This window comes from Zeus faber (genome assembly GCF_960531495.2).
Source record: "Zeus faber genome assembly, chromosome: 1".
In the NCBI taxonomy this organism is placed as follows: Eukaryota; Metazoa; Chordata; class Actinopteri; order Zeiformes; family Zeidae; genus Zeus; species Zeus faber.
The window spans coordinates 33,882,519-33,906,004 of record NC_137193.1 but is presented as its reverse complement, the minus strand read 5'-3'; the positions used below and the strand labels follow the sequence as shown (position 1 = coordinate 33,906,004).

At 43.7% G+C, this 23,486-nt stretch overlaps 1 protein-coding gene across 1 annotated transcript in view; it reads right to left on the bottom strand.

The window, feature by feature from the left end:
- Positions 1–23,103, bottom strand: part of fam135b (family with sequence similarity 135 member B) — a gene marked incomplete at its 3' end in the record, with an annotated part of 41,500 nt that extends 18,397 nt beyond the window's left edge. The window contains exons 1-5 of the mRNA XM_080023885.1: positions 23,006–23,103; positions 16,470–16,566; positions 14,798–14,877; positions 8,769–8,908; positions 833–903 (exon numbers count right to left, since the gene is read on the bottom strand). Coding sequence (XP_079880011.1) covers positions 833–903; positions 8,769–8,908; positions 14,798–14,877; positions 16,470–16,546 — 368 coding nt within the window. The 5' untranslated portion in view covers positions 16,547–16,566; positions 23,006–23,103. The remainder of the gene's footprint in view (positions 1–832; positions 904–8,768; positions 8,909–14,797; positions 14,878–16,469; positions 16,567–23,005) is intronic.
- Between the last annotated feature and the right edge of the window lie 383 nt (positions 23,104–23,486).

The window sequence follows — 23,486 nt, the reverse complement described above, 5'->3', positions numbered from 1 at the left end:
CATGGCACCAAATAAAAACATTTTATCCCAAACAAGAAGGTCAGTTGCGCCCGTTTCAGCGAAGGAAGCATGTGTACAAAAAAAAAAAGATGGTTTTCTGTCCCAACAAGTACACTTTCACCACAATTTATCTTTGTCTTAAAACCACCTTCTTTACAGCAGCCAAAAGGCATCCTGACAGCTGAAAATGTGCGTGTTAAATACTGTTCCCCTGTGTTCAATAAGAAAGGAAGCTCACACATTTGTCAAATTCACACTGGTGACATGTTTCCCCACGACAGGTAAGGCCTGTGATTTTCAGCCTGATATCCGTAAACGTGTCCATTATAGTAGGGAAAATGCAAGGATGTCCTTACAATTTGACATTTCATAAAACATTTTAAATTAAAATAACTCCTGTACTGTGTGACAATAATTTTGGGATGCACTGATTATTTACTTTTTCACGCGGATAATTGTAATCAGACCAGAAACAAGGAAAAATTGCACTCAGCCAAAACTTTATTGCCGTGTTTGCACTGTCATATCATCAGCACAATATCTTTTGTGAATCGGACGCTAAGACGCCGCAGACAGCAGGCGCAATTGAAAAAAAAAAAAATTGTCCCCAGCCGCAATCAATTAATTGTGGAGGCCAATATCGACATCGCGATTAATATACAATAGAATAGAATATAGAAGGCTTTGGTGCTTCCGCTTTGGCTTGTCACATTCAGGCTTTGGTGCTTGGCCTACGTTAAATACTTTCTTTAAACTGCTAGAGGGTGCATGTGCGTTCCCTCTTCGTGTAAGTTACAGTGCCAGCAGTGTCTGGTTGTGTAAAAACACTTACTGTTGCTCATTATCTGTGAAATGAAGATCGAGCTTCAGCTGAAAGTCCACCTCACTCAAGGCTTCTTCGATCTGGAAAAAACACACAATTATTATTAGCAGTAGTATTATAATCATCATTATGTTGTTGTTATTATTGTTGTAATAATAACAACAATAATAATACATTTGAACGGCTTGTTAATTGTGTGTATATGATCAGCTTTGAGAATATCTGCGAACACACCTACACAATGTATCCTGGGAAAAGTATATTTTATCTTTATACTATATCTGGAGGGCTAAATTATGATGTTCCATTTTCATGTTTAAATTTCAATATTCCACAAAGTCGTTTTTTTTTTTTTTAGGTGGGGCAGGGCATTCACAGAATCCTTTTGTATTTGAATAAAAAAGAGAGGAGAAAAAAAAAAGGTGTTTATAAAATGACAAAAGACTGCACAGTTCACAGTTCAAATTAATTCTTTTGAAGATAAGGAGCCCTGCTTTCATGGACTCCACACCTCCCTCTACCGCACTCCCTTTCTCTACGGCGCTCTCTCCCTGCCTCTCCCCATCGACTTGTCTTTCTCCACCCCTCCCTCTGCCTCTACTTCTCTCTCTACCCCTCTCTCTTTCTCCACCTTTCCCTCTCTCCTTCAACCCCTCTCTAGTCTCCCTCTTTCTCGACCCGTCTCTGTCGTTCTCTCGCTCTACCTCTCCCTTTCTCTCTCTCTCTTTCTCTCCTTCTATCTATAGCTCTCCCCCTTTACTAGCCTCTCTCTCTTTATTTGTCATTCTCTAGCTCTCCCTCTCTCCCTTTCTCTACCTATCCCTCTGTCTCTCTACCGCTTTCCCCTCTACCTTTTTCTGTCTACCTCTCTCTAAATCTCTCTCTCTACCTCTTCTTCTCTCTAACCCTACCCCACCCTCTCTTTCAACCTCTCTCTCTTTACCTCTCCCCGTTCCCTCCCTCACTAAGCTACGTTCACACTGCAGGCCTGTGGCCCAAAATCAGTTTTTTTTTGCTTCTATGTCACTCAGATCTGTTTTTGTTTCATGACCATGTGAACAGCACAAATCACGTGGAATCTGATTTATTCATTTTAGAATTGGGCCACTTTCATATGTGGTCCTAAATCGGATACAGGTCAGATCTTTTGCAATGCGACCACAATCTGAACAGTGAAATCGGAATTCATGCGACTTTTATGCCACTCTAGAGCAGTGGTTCGCAACCATTTTTATTATCATGGACCGGACCGCACGGCACAAAATGTTCAGGGACCGGATACGCAAAAGGAATTTCGAGAATAAACTTGGAATTCCGCCCCCGACTTCAGTACTCGCAAGCAGAGCGAGGCGCACCGTGGCCGCCCCACCACGGCGTCCCACGCCGCAGCACCCACACCATGGCCGCCCGGCACCGTTAAGCAGCGTATACAACACAGGAAAATAAATAATAGATAAATAGATAAATAGCCGACCTGGCGAGGGGGCACCCACACTCGCCATATTTTATGAATAGCACCTTGTGTGGCTGTCCTCTGAGGGAGCGATCGGGGTGCAATTTGCGCACATTGTGTTTTTCTTTTATTTCACTAAATTTGTTTATTGAACGAAACAAAAAAAAGCACCGTGCCCCTGTCTGGAATTAAAGATTTCAGCTTGAAAACGCTTGAGCCGAGGTACACGGTACACGCCGCCGGACAACAACCGGTGCATTTGCCTGCCATGTTACTACTTACTTACTGTGAACGTGACCCATTCGCACTGGAATCTGATGTTGGCCACATTGAAAAAATAATGTGAACAGCAGAACAAAAAATCAGATCTGAGCAATAAATTTGAATTGAGCTGTAAGGCTTGCAGTGTGAATGTAGAATCACTCTCTCTCTTTCTCCCTGTAGCTATCCTCTCCCTCCCTCTCTCTTCCTATTTGGCTTTCTCTGACACAGGAACACAAACAACCATCCATCCACTCTCACACACACACACACACAGACACACACACACGCACACACACAGCACATGTCCGCTGAGCGCATACATGGCCTGAGCTCTTCTGTTCCAATATATTGATGTCGTGATTGATAAAGAACACATGCGGGAATGTGGCGTGGAAAACGGGGATCTATTTTAGTCAGAGCTATCTCCAGCTGCCAGGAGCAGATAACCTCAGGAAGGTTAATGAGTGATGGCCTCAGAGGGACGACAAGGCCCCTTTGCTATCTCTCCACCTCCAAGGGCCTACATTTAATTAAATATTCTAAAATTAGGAGAACTGGCCAAAGAGAGGATGCAGGTGTGGTAGTGTCTAAGTGTGGGAGTTGTTGGCGCTGTTGGTTTACAGGTGATAAGCCGCTGGCAGAGGTCGTCTGAGCTCTGACTCATCCAGGGGCCTCGAGCCCGTGTCAGTGCTGTCACTACAGATACATTTTTTTTACTCTGGTGGCTCCCAGCAACAAAAAAAGACACTTTATATATATATATATATATATATATAGAGTATATATATATATATATATACAGGGTTAAAGTTCATTGGTGGGTTGTTATCATTTGCATAAGTTTATATGATTGGAGGGGAGGTGTCCAGGATAGAGGATAATTCAAATATTAATTTCCGTAACTTATTTATATGTATATATATAATATTTTAAAGCTCCTTTTCAGCCAAGGCACCTCCCGGCGAGGAAGGAGCCTAGCAGAAACATTTGCCGGCAGCAGGGGACAACAACTTAAACAAACAACACGACATATAACTGTAAAACTCGACAAAAAAAGGACGAGACTCGGTTCCCTTCATTCATACAAAAGAGCCATTCAAAAAATGTCATCTTTTTGTGTTTCTATGGAAAAGGCTGCGTAGCTGAGTGCAGTTGAAAAAAAAAGACCTCTCGCACAAAAATACAGAGATGCTGCGCGGCTCCATGCGGATCCCGCAGAACTGATATGGCCGGTGGAGCTCCAAAAGTGGATTTAATATGAAGCAGCACTTACGGCACGCTGTGCCGTGCCTGAACACTCCGCCAACGCGTCCAGTGGACTTCTACCGTGATACCGTAATACTGTAATACCGTAATACCGCGGTCCACGTTTGCGTATTGAACCGTAGGGGGCGTACCGAACAGTTCGCTAACATACCATGTACCGTTGCATCCCTAATATATATAAATACTGAATATACACCGATCAGCCACAACATTAAAACCACCACTAATAACCACTAATGTTGTGGAGCTGCCCCTCATGTTGCCAAAACAGCTCTGACCCGTGGAGGCGTGGACTGTACAAGAGCTCTGAAGGTGTCCTGTGGTATCAGGCACCAAGACGTTAGCAGCAGATCCTTCAAGTCCTGTAAGTTGTGAGGTGGGGCCCCCATGGATTGGGCTTCTCGCACATCTCACAGATGCCCAATATATATATATATATATATATATATATATATATATATATATATATATATATATATATATATACTATATATGTATATATATATATATACTATATATGTATATATAAACCCATTAGTCACTACTGAAGCAGGCCGCAGATAAAGCCTTGCACTTAATGGCCGATTGTTGTGTCATCCTATGGTCAGGAAGCCCCCATACCTAACACACAGAGGCCATTGAGGAGGAACCAGATAATCAGTTTACTGTCTTACAGGACTTAAAAAAATAACTCAAAATGATTAATCTAATATCAAAATAGTTGACCATTCATTTAATAGTTGGCAACTAATCAATTGACAACTCATTATCAGCGATAAATAAATGAATTTGAAAATTAAAAACGATAAAGTAAAACCTCTGTTAACAAATAAAGTGTTCAGCAGGATTTAGCCTACTTATCGTTTGTAGAAATTATTATTATATTATGAAATTATTTTTAATATTTTATTGTGTCATTGTTGTTTTTTGGAATTTGGAAAATTAATCTATTGAATGGGGGGGGGCTGATGGGGGACTGTATTGTTGTGACACAACTATTTAAGATGTCTACTATGAAGTTGACTATCATGATTATTATTCTCTATATTATACTTTATCTTTCTTTTAGGTAAATCATTTTATATTATTAATGTATTATTTATCTACTAACCACTTCTTTGCATTTTAAATTTTTTAAATATTGTTTTTAAATACTGGTTTATTTTATTCACTACTATGCCCTTATTTTACTTATTATAGTATGTAAAGTTGAGTTGGCTCTGAGACTAAGAATCTCAGTACTGGTAACGATGCTTGCATTTTTATCGAGTATTTGACAATAAACTTGAAACTTTAAACAATAATTACATAAACACAGTTTGAGTGCTCCCATGACAACAAAAGCAATTTAACATTGTGTCGCCAACAGGCCTCCGGTTGGGACAGCCTTCTTTAAGTGTCTCCCCCTGTATAATGATGGTCGTTCCTTGGGAATCCACAATGACATTGTGGATGAACGATCCCTGTCCCAGAAATAACAGATTGGCTCCAAAGGGAATTGATATATGTTGTTCGTCGCACAGGATTTGATTCTGGTGAGACGCAGGAGGAGCCTCGCCAGTAATCACCCCAAAGAGCCCAGTCCCTCCAAGCAGTAGAGCCTTCCACTTCCAATCCCTGCAGATTAGTCCCACAGAAGAGGATCAAGTGGCCTTCCGCCAGCAGCCAGAGCGTCTGGGCACAGTTTGATGCTGATGTGAGCCAGATTGTAAAAACCACAATCGCCGGGGAGGCAGATCGGCGGCTTAGACTATGGCTATCATAGTCAGCTATGCTGCCAAGAGGTTTGGCCACGTCGAGAGAGGAAACACCAAGCCAGCCTATACGATGAACCGTAGAGCCACTAAGATACACCAGCTGCGTCAAGAGCTCCAGTGTCTGAAACAACAGTATAGGAAGGCTGGTGAAGAGGAAAAACAACCACCTGCTGAGCTCCGCAACATCTTGAGGAAGCAGCTCATGACCCTGCGCAGGGCAGAGTGGCACCGGAGACGGGGGAAGGAAAGGGCAAGGAATCATGCTGCTTTAATTTCCAATCCTTTCTCTTTCACCAAGAAGCTCCTCGGTAAAAAGCGCGGTTGTAGCCTCACGTGTTCAGCGCAGGATGTGAACTCATTTCTGCACAACACCTTGAGTGACCCAGAGAGAGACCAAGAGCTGGAACCACACATCTCCCTCATAAGCCCACAACCTCCAACGGTTGAGTTTGTTATTAGAGATCCCAGCTGGATGGAGGTTCAGCAGGTGGTGAAAGGAGCCAGATCAGCCTCTGCCCCAGGACCCAGTGGAATCCCATACACTGTTTACAAGCGCTGCCCGCAGCTCCTTCGGCATCTATGAAAAAGGGTGATCTGGTGCCGAGGAAGAATTGCTAACCAGTGGAGGTGCGCTGAGGGCGTATGAATCCCCAAGGAAGAGAACTCTAAGACCATCGGTCAGTTTAGAACCATCTCACTTCTAAGCGTTGAAAGCAAGAAATTCTTCAGTGTCTTATCACGACGACTGACGGAATTCCTCCCAAAGAACAACTACATTGACACCTCGGTTCAAAAGGGAGGGATACCTGGAGTGCCTGGCCGTTTGGAACACACGGGAAGGGTTACACAGCTCATCAGGGTGGCTCGCGAAGGAACGGGAGATCTCACTGTGTTGTGGCTCAACCTTGCTAATGCTTATGGATCCATACGACACAAACTCGTCAAGCTTGAGCCTCATCAACATCATGTTCCCAGGAAGATCATGGACCTTATCCTAGACTCCTACGACAACTTTGGAGGTTAAGAGTCACAGCCGGGTCTAGTACATCAGACTGGCATCGGCTAGAGAAAGGCATGATAACAGGCTGTACCATCTCAGCCTTCTTTTTTGTCCTCATCATGAACATGATAGTCAACTCGGCCGAGGTTGAATGCAGGGGTCCTTTGACCAACTATGGTGTGCGACAACCCCCAATAAGGGCATTTATGGATGACCTGACAGTCACCACCACATCTGTCCCGGGGAGCAGGTGGATACTCCAAGGCCTAGCCAGAAAAATCAAGGTCTCTAGTGCTGAAGAGGGAGTAGTGGACAAGTTCAGATTTTCACTCTCCGGAGCCACCATCCCGTCCATTACAGAGCAGCCTGTCAAGAGCTGAGGGAAAATCTTTGACTGCAGCCTTAAAGACGCCGCTTCCATCCAGAAAACCAGCAAAGACCTTGAGGCCTGGCTTAGCAAGGTGGAGAATTCGGGGCTGCCAGGGCGATTCAAGGCCTGGATCTACCAGCACTCCATCTTGCCCCGAATCACCTGGCCCCTGCTCGTGTATGCTGTGCCCATAGCCCCAGTCGAGGCCCTGGAGAGGAAAATCAGCAGCTTCTTGCGTAGATGGCTAAGTTAACCCCGTAGCCTGAGCAGCGCTGCTCTGTACAGCACCAGCAACATCCTGCAGCTCCCAATCAGTGGCCTAACGAAGGAGTTCATGGTGTCACAGACCCGGGAGGCACTGCAGTACAGGGAATCCAGGTACCCGAAAGTGTCATTGGCTGGCATCCAGGTTCAAACAGGCAGGAAATGGAGCGCAGCCAAATCGCTGGAGGTGGCTGAATCACGGCTGAGGCAGAAGGCCCTGGCGGGGTCCACAGCTAGAGGGCGTGTGGGGATTGGCTACTTCCAGGCCACCAGAGTCGACAGAGCCCAAGGCAAAGAGTGGCGAAACCTCATTCAGGAGGAAGTACGGCGTGGAGGAAGTACGAGCCAGCAGGATGGTGGTAATGGGTCAGCAGGGAGACTGGACTAGATGGGAGAATGTTCTGCAGCGAAAAATCACCTGGTCAACCATCTGGAAAGCAGACTTCCATCGGAAGGGGATCCCTGGAACACATTCTTAGCAGCTGCCCAAAAACACTTGGAGACCGGAGCTACTGCTGGCGCCACAACCAGGTGATTAAGGAAGTCGCTGAGAGTGTGTACACAGCCATCAACACCAGTAAGGGCCCCCACAGGGCAAGAACCATCAGATTCATCAGAGCGGGAGAGAAGCCCCACACTCAACTGAGGGCAAAGTCTGATCTCCTCACCACTGCTACTGACTGGCACATGGAAGTGGACCTCGGAAAACAACTTAAGTTCCCAGCCAGGATAACATCTACACGGCTTCGCCCAGACATGATTATTTTTTCTGATTCCAGCAAGCAATTGATCATGCTGGAGCTCACAGTGCCCTGGGAAGAACGCACGGAAGAGGCCGATGAAAGGAAGCGGGCCAAGTACCAGGAGCTTGTGAAGAATCCAGAAGGCAAGGCTGGCGAACTCGCTGCGAGCCTGTGGAGGTGGGCTGCAGAGGATTCGCAGGGCGCTCACTCTGCAAAATGTTCACGCTGCTAAGCATCAACGTCAGGTCTGTAACTGAAGCCGTGGAGAAAGCCACCAGGTGGGTTTGGATCAAGAAGGCAGAACTGTGGGCAAACGCTGCTGGGACACCGCCGGTGTCTGATCAACCCTGGTCGGGTCGCCTGGGTGAAGGTGTGTGATACTTGAAAGACCCGAAACACCCAGTGACCCTAGGTAACATCACCGATGATGTGTCCCAGCGCATCCGCAGGATGTATCTCGCAACCTCCAGAAGAGAGAAAAGGTGTAATCCACCTCTCTTTATTCTACCTCTACTCTACCTCTACCCTACCTCTATTTTAACTCCCTCGCTCTACTATTCTTTACTCTACCTGTACTCTACTCTTGATGTTTATGTTGTTGTGGTTACCAAAAAAAATTATAAATACCCATATATATAAATATGTATGTAAATCTAAACAATCCATAGAAATACATAGATAATAAATTTCTAAAACAATCGCACACAATCTGCAGAATCATTTTCCTTTCAAGACACCTCTCACCCACCCAACACAACACAACACAGCACAACAAGGTGTGACATTTACACACGTCGACTGGGAGCAAATGTCACGGGAATGACTCACCTTCTCCCCGTCCAAAAGCAGGTGCACTTTGAAGTGCATGCAGTCGTTGACCACCACCTCCTCATTCCTGTACAGGATCTGAAAGATGCGACTGAACACGACGCCATCGTAGACCCCCGCCGAGCTGAAGCTGCACTCCCCTGGAATTGAGAACACGAGAGGATCAGGATCAGGAGGGACACACTGATATGCTTATTTGTGATTTTTCTAAGCTCCACTGCTGATTGATGACCCATGGGCTCGAGCATCTCAATTTGTGCTTTCAAAAGATTTATGGAATTAGCCGATTCGAGCATTGATTACTTTGGCTGTGAGGCCATGAGAGTGTGGAAAAGAGGGGCCAGAGACTCAATGATGCTGGATTGCGAATGTTTATTCACAATGTTTTGCACGGTATGACATTGATATAGCTTTTTCTTTCTCAACACCAAATTCTGACGAATATCACAAATGTTAATTGACCACAAGACAGAAGTGTTCACAACAGGGCCAAAACAAACCACCAACAATGCAAAGTCATAATCCAACTTGAACAACTTGAACGATTCTCTCTTAAGTAGAAGTTGAACGAGTGGTGATGTGTTGTGCATGTAGAGTGCAGCATTTGGCTGCAACTGGCATCTCAATGAGCCGTATTGAAATTCCTTGTTTAGACTTTTAGCATGCGCCAGTGTTTTACTGCACTCGCAACATGCCAAAGTGTGTACACCTCTGTGAACATCACCCCTTCCCCCCGAGGCTGCTGCGTCAGTAAAGGTGTTGCTAGCTGCAAGCCAACTGTGACCCGTAAGAGGTCTTTGAAGAACCCCACTGTGGTCGTGACTCGTGGCACCCTCCCTCCCAAGATCCCACCATCCGCTCTTCTCTCTCTCTCTCTCTCTCTCTCTCTCTCTCTCTCTCTCTCTCTCTCCAGGTCTCTAGCTAAAAGCCCTATGACTGCATACAGTATCAAAGCAGCCCCAGAACCAACGTGAGAGGCCATCAAGCAAAGCTTGGACATGCGTACTGTAGAACCATTGGGTTGAAATGGAAGCTTTGAATCTAGCGATCTCCATACAGTCCAAATGAACACTTTATCCTTGGAGGAGGGCAACCTATTTGGTTGCTGCAAAAGCTCTTCTGATGATATCTTTTCGAAATTATTTCTACAACCAGTATGGCAGCAACAAATGGCTTTTGTGTGTCACACTCAGGTCACACTCATTGTGCTGAATGTGTGTTTGGGGAATAACATCAAATCAAGGAAATCATTCAATGATTATGGTAAATTAATATTTTACGACTTTTCATAACAGTCTATACATTTCTGACAGGAGGGAGAGCTCTGTACTAGAATGAAAATGCAAGGCCACTAGTGGACAGCAGCTCCATTGACAATAGAGCGGATACTTTGAGACATCAAAAAAAATGTCTCAGAGTCTTCCAGTTTTCCACAAATCAGCCATTCTTGTAAACAATGTATGTTTTCAAGAAATTAATAAACTCAGTGTGTACATACGTTCAACTTATAACTAACAAATACCATTTGATCCAGGTCTGATTATACCTACATAACACACTTCTCGCACTACACACTATACAGGTTAAAAGTAAATAAGATTTGTACATTCCCTCAATGAGCTTTTTCCATATTACTGGCGGGATTAATAGAACGTTTTAAACAATACGCAAGTCCAGTCAGTCATCGCATCCTCCACTCTCAAATTTGCAGAAATGCCTGTAAGCATTTTAGTCACAGTGATTCTGTCCTGGGCGTAATCTGCTTAGTGTCGCTCATATTCAGCAGCTTTCCAGTGTATGAGTGTGTGTGCGTATGCAGACCTACGTGTTGTAAGTGCCGATTTATGAGTGGGTGTGTGTGTGTGTGTGCACGTGCCTGTGAAACGTGTCTCTCTCTCTCTCTCTGTCTCTGTCTCTCTCTCTCTCTCTCCCCTCTCTCTCTCTCTCTCTCTCTCTCTCTCTCTCTCTCTCTCCCTCCACCTCTCTCTCACTCTTCCTCTGACCAGGAGCCCAGAACCGTCCTTCTTGTGTTGATACAATGTGAATGTCTTTTAAAAGGCCCCGCGGCGCAGACAGAAACAGTAGACAGCGGTCTGCATTACAGAATATTAATCACTGCCATTAACCCCCCCAACCCCACCACACAGAGGGTGCAGAACGACCCCTCCACCACAGAATTCATATGTCTGAAGGGCGGGGGGAGACAATGGAATGTCAAGCATGCACTTTCCCGGAGAGCATGGCCAGTGAATGGGTTTCCTCCATTTCTCCTGTGATTTCAAAGATTGTACCCCGGCCCCCCTCCCCTCCCTCCCCTCCCTCTCCTCCTTCTTCGACGGCTGGGATGCTGGCTGGCGCATTTCTTAGGCGTGGGATCCCGTCAGCGGGGGGTTGGAGGCATTATACAGTACGTGACCTTGCGGAAGGAGCCAAGCTGCGAAGTGGTAGGGGAGGAGAGAGAGAGAAAAGGGAGGGTGGGGGCCGGAGGGGGGCACTGCAGCGCCGTCCTCCAATTAGAATATGGAATATGGAGTAGTGCTGTAAACACCCAGCCCTCCCAACATCCCACGGTGCAATGTACCTGATTAGACATGTGCGCCAACGCAATCCGGTCAGACATGCAGTAGCAGGGTAAATAAATCCTCTTTTTTATTTGTAAGGCGAGGCTTTGGGGAACCGCGGTATAAATGTCAGATCAATTCGCCAAGCATAACTAAAGAATGCGAGACTACAGATCTCCCGTCCACATGCTGAATAGCCGCAGAGAGCCGCTTATGCAGTTTGTTGTCTCTCCGAAATGTTGACTGAGTATTGTATCGTTTTCTAAATTAGCGAATTAACTCTCCATTTAATAACCTGACCTCGATCTGAAGCTCAGACTTGCTCTACGCTGTATACTACAGAGAGCTAGACTACTGAGCCGACGATATTTGCAATATTCCCACTATAATTGCTATGATTGTGTCTGTGCAACCAAAAAAATGCTTACAAAAGGAAATAAATCAATGACACATCTCGGTCTGAGATATAATGGTTTCATAATACAGCACACAAGCACACGCACACACACACACACACACACACACACACACACACACACACACACACACACACACACACACACACACACGCGTGCGTGCACTCAGACACACACGCGCTCAGACACACATACACACAGTCCGAGCTTCTCCAATCATGGCAGGCTAAAAATAACCTTTATTACTGAAAATCAGTATTGCCGGTGAGACAGCTTCCTGCGTTGGCAGAGAGCCAGATTGTAATTCTCGGGGTACATTCAGAGGCAGAGTGGATATAAAAGGAAGCATCGGACATGAAAAATAAATCAATTCTTCCGCAATTGAGGTGATCTACTGTACATTAACTATATTGAAAAAATTACAGGATATTACAGCCCAGAGAAATACAGTTTTTGAGTTCCATTTACCTAATCCTTGACAGATTGTGTTACTATTTTTCGCAGATGAAAAGCCTCCCTCTCAGAAGGGACAGAAATATCTAGTGTTTATACCAGAACTAACTACAATAGAAATGTTAAATGTTGGATCAAGTTGAAATTAAAAGCTGTTCACTGATGAGCAAAGTAGGTATTTCAGTATGCAATTGAATGAGATCTTTCTAAAATTATCTGTAGTTCTGTATTGGGGACTCAACACACTGTACGATGTTTAAGCCTTTTGAGACCTTTTAGAGACCTCATAAGTCCAGAGTCACCTCCCAACCTCTCCAAAATCGAAAGTATTGTCGGAGGTTCCGATGTTCACTTCTCACAAAGTCAGTCCCTAAAACTTAAATTTTATTTTTTATTTTTTTTAGCAAACATGGGGAGAAAACAAAACAAGGGGCAAGCAAATGTCAGACAGAGACGTTCTTTGCATTGTTGCATGTTCAAAACCTCTAGTTATGTCTCATGTCGAGGTTCTTTAAAATGTGTCCAGAACAGATGTCAAAGACACATAACCTGGGGAATGCAGAGAGAGGGGGAGAAAGAGAGGGAGAGAGTCAATGCTGGAAAGTATAGATTGCATAGCAGCTAGTGGCCCGCGCCACTTGGTTCACAGCCTGCGAAATGGCAAACAGCGCGTCTGAAAGATTACTTCAAAGAAGACGCTTCCTGTCTCAATGCATGTCATTCGGATTGAAGAATGCAGATCGCAACCACTCATTGCGACCATTACATTTATTACCTGCGACACGCAACACGATTTACTCACACTCCCCCACACCTGTTGGTCCCGTTTGTACTTTTACAACTTGAAAGTTACAGGCAAACATGAACAAACTCAAAACAAAGCACGATCCAAAATATATTCTGAGTTACAGTAGCTTCTGCTTTACGGATCAAGGCACCAACACATTAGAGTTTCCCTTCGAACAAATTGGTGCCAGTCCACGTATCCTGGAGATTTCAATGTCCAATTGACAAATGGGAGAGATTCCGGTCAGATATTATCTGTGTTTATTGAATTTAAAAACAATTGAAAGGCAGGTTATATAAAGAATGACATCATGGAGGCATGTAGATTTATACTAATATTAATTTAATATTCAAGATAAATAAAGTCCCATCAGTTAACGCCGTTTTAAAAATAAATAAATAAAAATTACGCATATTACGATTTGAAATCAAATAATTTCCAGTCATGATCGACAAACGTGATAGGTTAGAGGTGAAATCGTCCAAGATCCTCCCAACTGATTGGCTTTCCATTGCAACTTGTCAAACGTGGAAATGAAGATCTGCGGATTATTTTGATCGAGTCTATTTAATTTCGACATAGAGGAAAAGAATATGCCGATAATTGTCATTTGATTGCCCAGCACTTATTTAAATTGTACTTAGAAGGAATTATGTTCACCGGACATTATGACCGGAGAGATTTAAATATGTCAGACTTGAACAGATTCTTCCGCTCCCGTCACCGCCGCTCGTTACGTTTTAAAGGGTCTGCGGGAGGGAAACCAGGGGGAGGAGTAATATAGAAGCATATATGGAATGCATGTAAGGCATATTAAAATAAAGGAATAAAGGAATATTTAATCATTTCGTTGCACTTCATTATTTTGCACTTAGTTTATAATACATGTACTCCTCACTTAACAACCTACCTGTTTAACGACCGTTTGGACTTACGACCAGCTCTCTAACCAGTCTGTATTGTACGCTGCGTACACGCGGCGTGCGGATGCAGTCTGTCAGTATTTACTACACTAGCGTTGGCATTCGCCACGCCCCCTTACCGTGAAATAACACGGGTCCTCGCTTATTGACCAGTTCGCTTGACAACCTGGTTGTAGGACCGGAACTCGGTCCTACAACCAGGTGAGGAGTACCTGTAATACATTTATAATAATTTACATTCAACTGCAGAATTAAATCATGCAGGCCACGTCTCCCCACACACTCTTCCTCCAAATTAGGCTCTCAAATTCTAATTAAAATTCACATTCTAAAACGTGTCTTAGGGATTTTTTTTTCTACATGTTTTGATTAACTGTTAATTACTGTTAATCAAAACATGTAAAAAAAAATGAGGCATATGCAAAGAGTAGTTCTAAACTCAAGTTTAGAACTACTTTTTGCAACTGCCTCAGTACATTGGGGGCAATGATGGCTACAGTAGGTTGCCAGTAGGAAGCGGAACGGCTTCCTGGTTCTATTCACCTAAGTTACAGATCTTTTACAGAAGACTATTGCAGCAGAAGTGCGATAGTCTAATCAAGCCCCGAAAAACCTGGTAAAATAACCAATTAACAATTTATTTAAAAAATAATATAAGTTTCCTGTTTCGAAAAGGAGATTCAACGTCATTTAAGAATAGTGACAAGCTGCAGCAGAGTGGTAAGTTTCTCAATGGTGGGCAGTCGAGACAGTTACAAATGATGGCAACCAACATTTCAATAAAGCCTGGGTTGAAAAATAGCGAAACCTACCCTTTAAGTTATTTTGAAATTAGACCAAGAGCAAAATTGGGAGAACGCTGAGGCGGTAGTTCATCAGCTCCTGTTACCTGTATTTCCTTGTATCGTTGCTATCAGCCTGTGCAGCACGTGAGGCGAGACCTTCAACCCTGCTCGTACCTGGTAGAATCTGGGGGTGAACACAGAGTAGCGCTACGTTACACAGCATTCATTACACAGGTCGGGTTCCCAAAGTGCGACATGACAACAGAGGTTGAGGTTGAGGTAAGCACTGTTAAATAAACATGAATTGTACAAAGGGCAGTCAATTATTAATGGGAGTTGGGGTATTTTAGTTATTGATAATGAAACAGATGTAATGAAGGCAGCCATTGTAAGGAGAATGCTGTCTCCACAATCATCATAGCGGTGATTGCTATTGCTGGAATCTCACATCAAACTTTATTTCCGGTGCAAGCAGCCAAATTTGACTTTGGTCTCCGGAAAACGGTTTGGAACAATGTTATTCCGTTTCACATTAAAGGTGGGGAACACACAGCAGAGAGGGAAAAAAAAAACTAAACAAAACAAAAAAACACGCCTTTCGAAAAAGGTCACTTTGACGGTCGGAGCCGATGCAGCTCCGTCACGAAAGCACATTGTCTGTCTCCGGTGGGGAAGCTTTGGCAGCTTGAGGGGCCAGATTGTGGCAGCGAAAATAGTCATCACGCTGGCGTTTTGGGGCGACGGGGCTTTTAAAGATAGGAGTTAGACGGAGCGGAGCGCAGGGGAGGTTGTGATGGTCAAGAAATAAAGAAAGAAATGAATAAGGGGAGGTCTTGAAAGCTTGGCGGCTCACTGGCCAGTGAATGGCCGGTGTCTTAATGCAAAGAGACAGGATCTAGGGAAATCTATTACAAATGACAGGAGAAAATAAGTTCTCTCATTTGCACTATATGCCTCTAAAAAAGGCAGCCTTTGTAAAATAACACGGCATTATTCTCACATCAAATGAATTTTAGCTTTATTACAATTGACTTACAGACCAATGACATGAGTCCTAATTGGATCGGAGGCCGCGATCTCAGACCGGTCAGACCGTGTTTGCTCCATCGAAAGTTTACGTTATTGCGTGTTTCTTTTTTTCCCCCAAAATAAAATACAGACCGAATACTTTAATGTAATCAAGTCTACTACAGTACATGTTCAAAATGTAAAGCTACATGTTTTCGCAGTCTGGTGGGTGGGGGGTGGGGGGGTTTAATCTATTTTTCCCCTTCGATTCCTGCATTGCAGAAACTGAATGGGGATTTTCTGCATGTGCAACGGCCTCCCCCCTCCCATTTCAAATATGTTTACAGGACAGAGCTGCATGTTGGAAGACAGAGATTGAAAAAAATGGGGGGGGGGGGGATTACAATGATGAAGCTTTGGGCCGTCCTCATTTGGAGAGAAAATGATTTCAGTTAAATCTGGCATTTCAGCCAGCCAGCGGCCAACCCCCACACCAGTTATATTTTTCATCTTCCAGCACACAACATACAGCACAGCGGAATGCTCTCTTTAATGCCACAAAATTTAAATTTGCCTCCATCATTGCTGAATGTGTCATATCCACTCATCTCACCATTATCATTGTCATCCCGGTGTTGTTGTTGTTATATTTATTTGGAAAGCATGTCAATTACGGAGCCGAAATAGAATTTGCAAGGCCGTCTTTTACAATTTGGAGAAGACAAGTTCAAAAGCGACTGAACCGTCACAAGGCGATACAAAGCTTACCCCCTTTGGAAGAGATCCACATTGTGAAACTTGTGCAGCTCTACAGAAAACTCCAGTGTTCCCTGTACTTCAGACATGATATGATCCCGCTCATCACCTGTCAGAAAATGAAAACAAACGACTTAAAAATCAGTGGAAAAAGCCATTTCATGTATTTCCTCCACACATGCCCCCCCAGAATCAGGTTAATATTTGCCGTCCACCCATGAGGACGCCCTGGGAACACAGTAAGCGGTGCGACCCGTTTGGCTACTCTTGCTGACTTGGCGTCTCGCGGTATAGTAAAGTGTCCAGTAGTCAAACCCAACATGCAGGCACATGGACACCTTTATAAAAAGCAAAGAGGACGAGGAATGGTCGGGCTTTGTGCTATGTCAGGGTGACCAGAAACTGTGACTGCCATTGTAATGTTTCGAGCCAATTACTTTTGCTCGTTGGTTGGGACTGGGCAGACACCGCGTTGACGTCGTGCCTCATGGCCGCCTGCCTGGCACGTGATTCGTCAGCGTTTTCTTTAAACCGGGTACAAAATCTGCTTTGTCATATACCATGCTGGCTGTTGTTACCGTAGTCAAAGCCCTTCTTCTATTATCATTTGTAACGGCAAATTCAGGAGGAGAAGGAGAGGACAACGGGATCTTCCCAGTTCTGTGATAGGCCAGTCAACAAAGGGTGTGAGTGCGATGTGTTTGGGACGGCAACATATCAGACTTCACGCGCTCCCTCTCCTCTCCCCGCACCGGGGGTGTGTGCAGTATTTATACATTCATCCCCCGAGCGCAACCCCCCGAAAGTCCACCACCCACACAATGTTGCTCATAAACCTCAGGCGAAATAGAAAATATTGATCATCTAAACTAAAGGATAGATAGCTTCATGTTATTCTGTCCTGTGAAATCATCTTGCACAAACTACAGTTGTGGCAACCATCGACTGCTATATTGTTGAGAGAGGTAGGAATTATGGGTGACCATTTTTTTGTGTTGAGCTATAAAACCAAAGAAAACCCATCCTTCTCAGTACTTCTCAGGGATACTAATATCCTTATTTTTGCCTCTCTGTACCTTTGCAACTGGTCATCAATTGCTCTGGCACCCTTGGACCCAACCACGTACTGGAGATCCTGCCATGATCTTCAAATCTGGCCTGAGATTTGACAGGAGGAAGAAGCAGTACAATATCACCCCCATATCAGCCTCCCCCCACTGGCTCCCAGGTTGGGTTATAGAGTTGAGTTTAATGTTTTATTGTTTGTTTTTAAAGCACTGGATGGGTTGCTCCCTTCCTAGATCTCTGAGCTCCTTTTGGCCCCATTTCAATTCTATATCACTAACATCCTCTGACCACGTGCTTCTGAGGAAGATAAAGGGTGGTGCGGCCTTTGCTGTTGAAGCTCAAAAGCTTTGGGATAGTCTACCTCTCCATATTAGGTCTGCTTCCTATCTTTTCTTTTGAAATGGATTGAGATCTGCTGTATCTTTGTACCTTATCTTTGAGTATTGTTCTGTGTTTTATCCTCACGGCACTCATGTCTTGAATATCGGTCATGATATATTTGAATTTCATTAATTAAAGCGTTACAACTCTTTGGTCAACGCTAGTTGTTTTTAAATGTACTTTATAAGTAGACATTTAACTTGTCTCAACTTGTTAAGTTATAATGACTTTAATTTGCACTGTGAAAATGTGATTCTTTGAAATTTGACTTCCTATTAATCAAACTCATTGTACCATATAATTACTTTTGGCTAGTTTTTTGGTAAACTATAAATGAACACGAAGAGCTCCTTGTTTTTGATAAGGAGCATTGCCTTTAACATTTTTAATAAGACCTTTGTTGAATAAAATAATCCTCAGGAGGACTTGACTGTGACTCCTTTTGCAAAGAAACATTCATAGCTGCAAGCATGTAGGCCTACCTGCTTTATGTCAGCAGTAAACACATCTGATATACAGCAATCAGTTAATGACCACATCAAACCGCCACATGGGTATCAAAACCATCGCAGCATGACACAATACGATCAACTAAAGCAGGGCACAATATACTCTGCAGAGTGATGTACTGTATTCTATAGTTTATTGGCACAAATAAGACGGGGACAGGTGAAACAGCAAAACAGCCTATGAACCCACAAACCTCTGAATATTAAATCGAAAACAGAACACGCCTGGCTGTCTACAAGGGATCAAGTCCTCATCAACAACGGTTAGTTACCCATAACTCATGCTCAGGAGGTAGAGCTGGTGGTCTAGTGATCCAAAGGTTGCTGGTTCGATCCCAGGCTCCTCCTGCTAGCATGCTGTAGTGTCCTTGACACTTAACCCCTAATTGCTCCTGATGGCTGCGTCCGTCGGTGTTTGAACAATTGTAAGTCGCTTTGGATAAAAGCGTCTGCTAAATGACTAAATGTAAAATGTAAATGTAATAACATACAGATGAGCAAATTAATTTCTAGGTTCAATTGAGACATTGAATGCAAGGATCACGTATCAACAAACAAGCCTACTGAATAACAACACACACATGCAAGAGCACAAAATCAAAAATTTACGAGTAAGCTTCCTTGTTTTCTTTTCGACATATCTGACTGTATTGTATGCTGACTACAAAACAGAGAAATTAATGACGATTCGGTGTGCAGACTGAGTGGAACGAAGATAGTTTCTTTTTTTTCTGATATTTGACTTAAAGTGAGTGAAGTTTATTATATTGCGCCGTCATGCTTCGATGGTGATGGCAAGAATAGCATGCGTGGCGGTATCTTTATTAAAGTGAATTAGTGATGAATCACCCTCATGCATGAAGAATACATCAATAATAGCCAAATTTTCCGCATGATCAATGATGATGAAGATAGAGAAAAATAGAAATCCATGGCAAAAAGAGCATATTGTCAATATTATAGAGACCCCCAAAATCACACAAATCATGTTTTCAGGGGAGCTTAAGACTTATTAAGAGGAGCCAAGCTCCCCCTGGCTCCCCTGTAGTCGCACCCTGTTTTGAATGTCATTTGAGAGCAAATAGATATGAGTCAAAGTAAATAATGATGGACCAATTTCAAAGGTATACAATGCTCTGACTTTCATTTACTAGATTATTCTGACTTTTCTGCAATGTTTCTTCCTGTTATGGTGATGATGTTAACAATGACGACAACTGTGACAGAGTATAAATGATTTTATACAAAGTGTTGATAACAGCTACCATAACAGATAACAGTAACCAGACAGTATTGACAGATTGAGGATGTCTGGGTCAGTTGTTCAGACCACAGACCTTTGACCAGTACGAAACGTTCATCACTCTATTCTGCCCTGGTCGCAAAGGATCCACAAACAAAAATATGTTCCTCTTTCAGTGGAATCGTATCATGGTGAAATGAAGAAAATTAATCATGAAACTAGAGGTAGAAACCAGACCAAATCGGACACCCTTAGCTGTGGAGAAGGCTATAGCTGTCACTGATTCAGCAAGTTGCCACACATCATTAAATAGTAATAATTACAAAAGAGCCATCTGCAGTGAGATTACTATTTCATGCTGACCAGTATTAGTTTCTGGCTTTGGATCCAATTGCGCCATCCTCCGCCCCACACATGCACACGTACAAACCTCCGACTTCCCCCTCTGAAAATACTTTGCTGCTGGTGTCAACTCCCGAGGTGGATGGAGATTTCTAATACCAACGGTTATTAGGCGGGTATTTTAGATCTGCCTGTGCGTCTGTCTGTTTGTTTTAAGGCCATGGAGGCATGTGCATCATTGCAATGCAGAGGAGACAACGCGTGTGCCTGTCCACGCAGCACAGGGGTCTGGAAACTATTCTGGGCCACTATGCCGGTTATTAACACCCGACTCCTCCAGCAGAATGCTTTCGGAGGCAAAATCGTAGTTGAGAACAGAGGCATGCAATGACAGCCCGCCGTTGTTACACAGCTCCCCTCTCATGAGGCCAAGCAGCTGATGGAAAGTCATGTGAGAGTATCGACTTCAGGTTCAAAGTCTGAACAAAACAATTTCCCAAGAACATTTACTGTGATTTCAATATAGGTTGCAATTCAGCCAACAATCATGCGATAGGACTGATAATCTAACTGTACGCTCGCACCAGAAGAGACACGCAGTGGCAAAGCGGCTGGAAGTCATTCATTTCCAATTGCAGGCAGCGACGAGCAGCGATAATGCATTTACAGTGGTGCGTGTGCTAATAAACCCGGAATAATCCCTCGACATTGGTTCCTACAAAACAAAATTTTGTTCCCACAATGCTCATTGTTGTGGTAGCTGGATTCCCCATGCTTTATGATTGTAACGCTATCCATTTATAGAGACGTAATTAAAAAAATATGGAAGAAGATTCGGGAAGAAGTTGGGATCCCTGGTGAGGTTTCTTATATGATGCATCGAAGTAACAATGTGAAAGTCCATGTCGATCTCTGTTGAAGTTAAGTTCTGGCGTAGACATCTCAAAAGCTGCTTTCACACATGTGAAATTACATTACCAGGAGGAGCTCTACATGTGAACGCAAATGTCCAAATAATTTGGACTGGACATTATCCTTACTTAACCCAGCCAGCACCCTAGTACAATGTATGTGTGAACAGAGCAGATCAGTGTCCGGAAGATTCACAGTGAGCGAGTGGGCGTGTCACGTGTAAATTATGGCTCTATCATGCCCCAGTTTTATACCTTCGTGTGGATCTTTGTGCACGGAGCATAGCTGCTTCATACTCCTTTCTGCTTTCCTTTATATTACCTCCAAATACATGGAGTATAAACGGCAAAAAAAGATAAGTCGGTAGCCTCGTCCGTGATCTTGGGTGTGCTGTAAAACTCTGGAGCGTCATTGTGTCACATCCTGCCTCCTGCACGCTCTACCCAGGCTCCGCCCCTTGTCTAAACCAAACAGAGTATTTCCAGGTAGTGTAAACACGTCTGATACGGAAAATCATCAGTTGTGTAGTGCATGCGTGAAAGGGAAACGCAGGACAATGTCCGGCATGATTATCCAGATATTGTCCGGAGTGCATGTGTGAAAGCAGCTCAAGACTCACGATATCCCTAACTTCCATATTGTGACCATTGATGACATATAGTACAAGTCACATGATCAGAACACATGTGAATATCTTTTGAGAAATTAATCTGATTGATATTAAAAAAAAAGGATATCATTTAGACGACTGTTTACACACTCACATACATCCCCCAAGAGACAGAAGGTTGCAATATTTTGTTATTGTATTTTTTTATCATTAGTTGAAGACTGCAAGAGAAAACGGAAAAATCTTAGGGACACCTACAGCAGGGAGAGAAAAAAAGAAAGAGAGCAGGAGTGATGCAGGGTCAGCGGGATGGCTTGTTTTGTGGGGTAATGTTGCCTATATTAATATATTTAATGTTATATTGTAATTTATAAATAAATATAAAAATAACTGTCACCTAAAAATAAAAATATTGGCAAACAACATCTAAATGAATGAATGCAGCTATGTGCAGATTAATCTGTTTATACGCTGCTATTGCAACTACTCAGCGATGAGTTGAACCGGAACGCCCACGATTGCAATAAAGGTTCAATCTGTCAATATATATTTCGCATATAAAATTCCCAATCTCCTTGATCCAAATCCATTCAATTTTGTTATGATTGTATGTACGTAGGTGTTTTGGTGTGTGTGTGTGTGTGTGTGTGTGTGTGAGTGTGTGTGTGTGTGTGTGTGTGTGTGTGTGTGTGTGTGTGTGTATGTGTGTGTGTGCGTTTTTACAACTCAGAAATGTTTGTCTCTTTCTGCATCTGGTTAAAATAGCGTGTGGATTCACACAAATTACATAAATGCGGTTGGTTTTCAAAGTAGTTTACTGTCCTGATTCCTTATGTCCTGCCCTGCCCTGAAATTGCAATTGCAAAGACAGTAATTCTAATCACGTGACTGTGGCACATAATTCTCTTTCCTTCACTTTGATTTACATTTCTGTTCCCTCAACACTCTTGTAGTTTCCACTATAAATTCCTTACAAACCTTGAAACGTTTCAGCCATACAATTGTTATATTAAAACTATAATTATATATAACTGCTTTATTTTTCTATAAGAGTCATGCTCAACCTTTTTCACACCAAGGGCCATCATTTATATGCATTAGGCTGCGTTTGATAAAATACAATCAGACAACATTTGATAAAATAGTATCTCTGGGATGCCAATCTGAGAATATGTTTTATTGTTAAATATGATTTAGCCCACACCTTTCCATACTGTAGGTGAGGAGTCAACAGTGCAATGTCCAAAACAGTCATTGTTGCACATTGTCGAATGGCACTAACATCTTGCAAATGAATAAAAGGTGAAGTTTAACTATTCACCATTTTTGCCGGGGACACTGCACCTCTTGAGGGACCCCACGTTGATCTCATCGGAGAAGAGTCCGGAGGTTCTCGTGTGTCACACACAGACAACCAACACCTCTCGCGTCGTACAGCAAAGTGACAAATGAGACAGTTTCAAGTCAACAAATAAAAACTCACCAATGGCGTCTCCGTCCTGAAGCCGACTGCCCGCAAGGTTTCCGAGGCGACTGTCCCTGCCAAGCGTTTAACAACCGAGTGACAGCCTCGGTGCGCCGCCACACTGTTTACATGGATGTATACGGCGCATCAGCGCTTCTGCTGCGGCTGCTGTTGCCATGGTTATTCATCCAGCTCCTCTGTGTTATGCAGCATCCTTTCTTGACACAAAACACACACACACACACACACACACACACACTCACACACACACACACACACACACACCGTCCGGACGGGCTTTTTTCAACGTGTTCAATCCTCCGTGCGCGCCGGGGGCTCGGGAGCGCGTGGAGCTCCGGTGGGGAAACGTCACCGGTCGGCGCGCGCGGCGACTTGTGTCCCGCCGCTGCCGCACCGTGCGCGTGCAGCGCGGGCGAGCGGGTGTGACGTCACACCCGAGGCCGCCGTCACGGCTGCGATTCAGCTCGAAGCTGTTGCC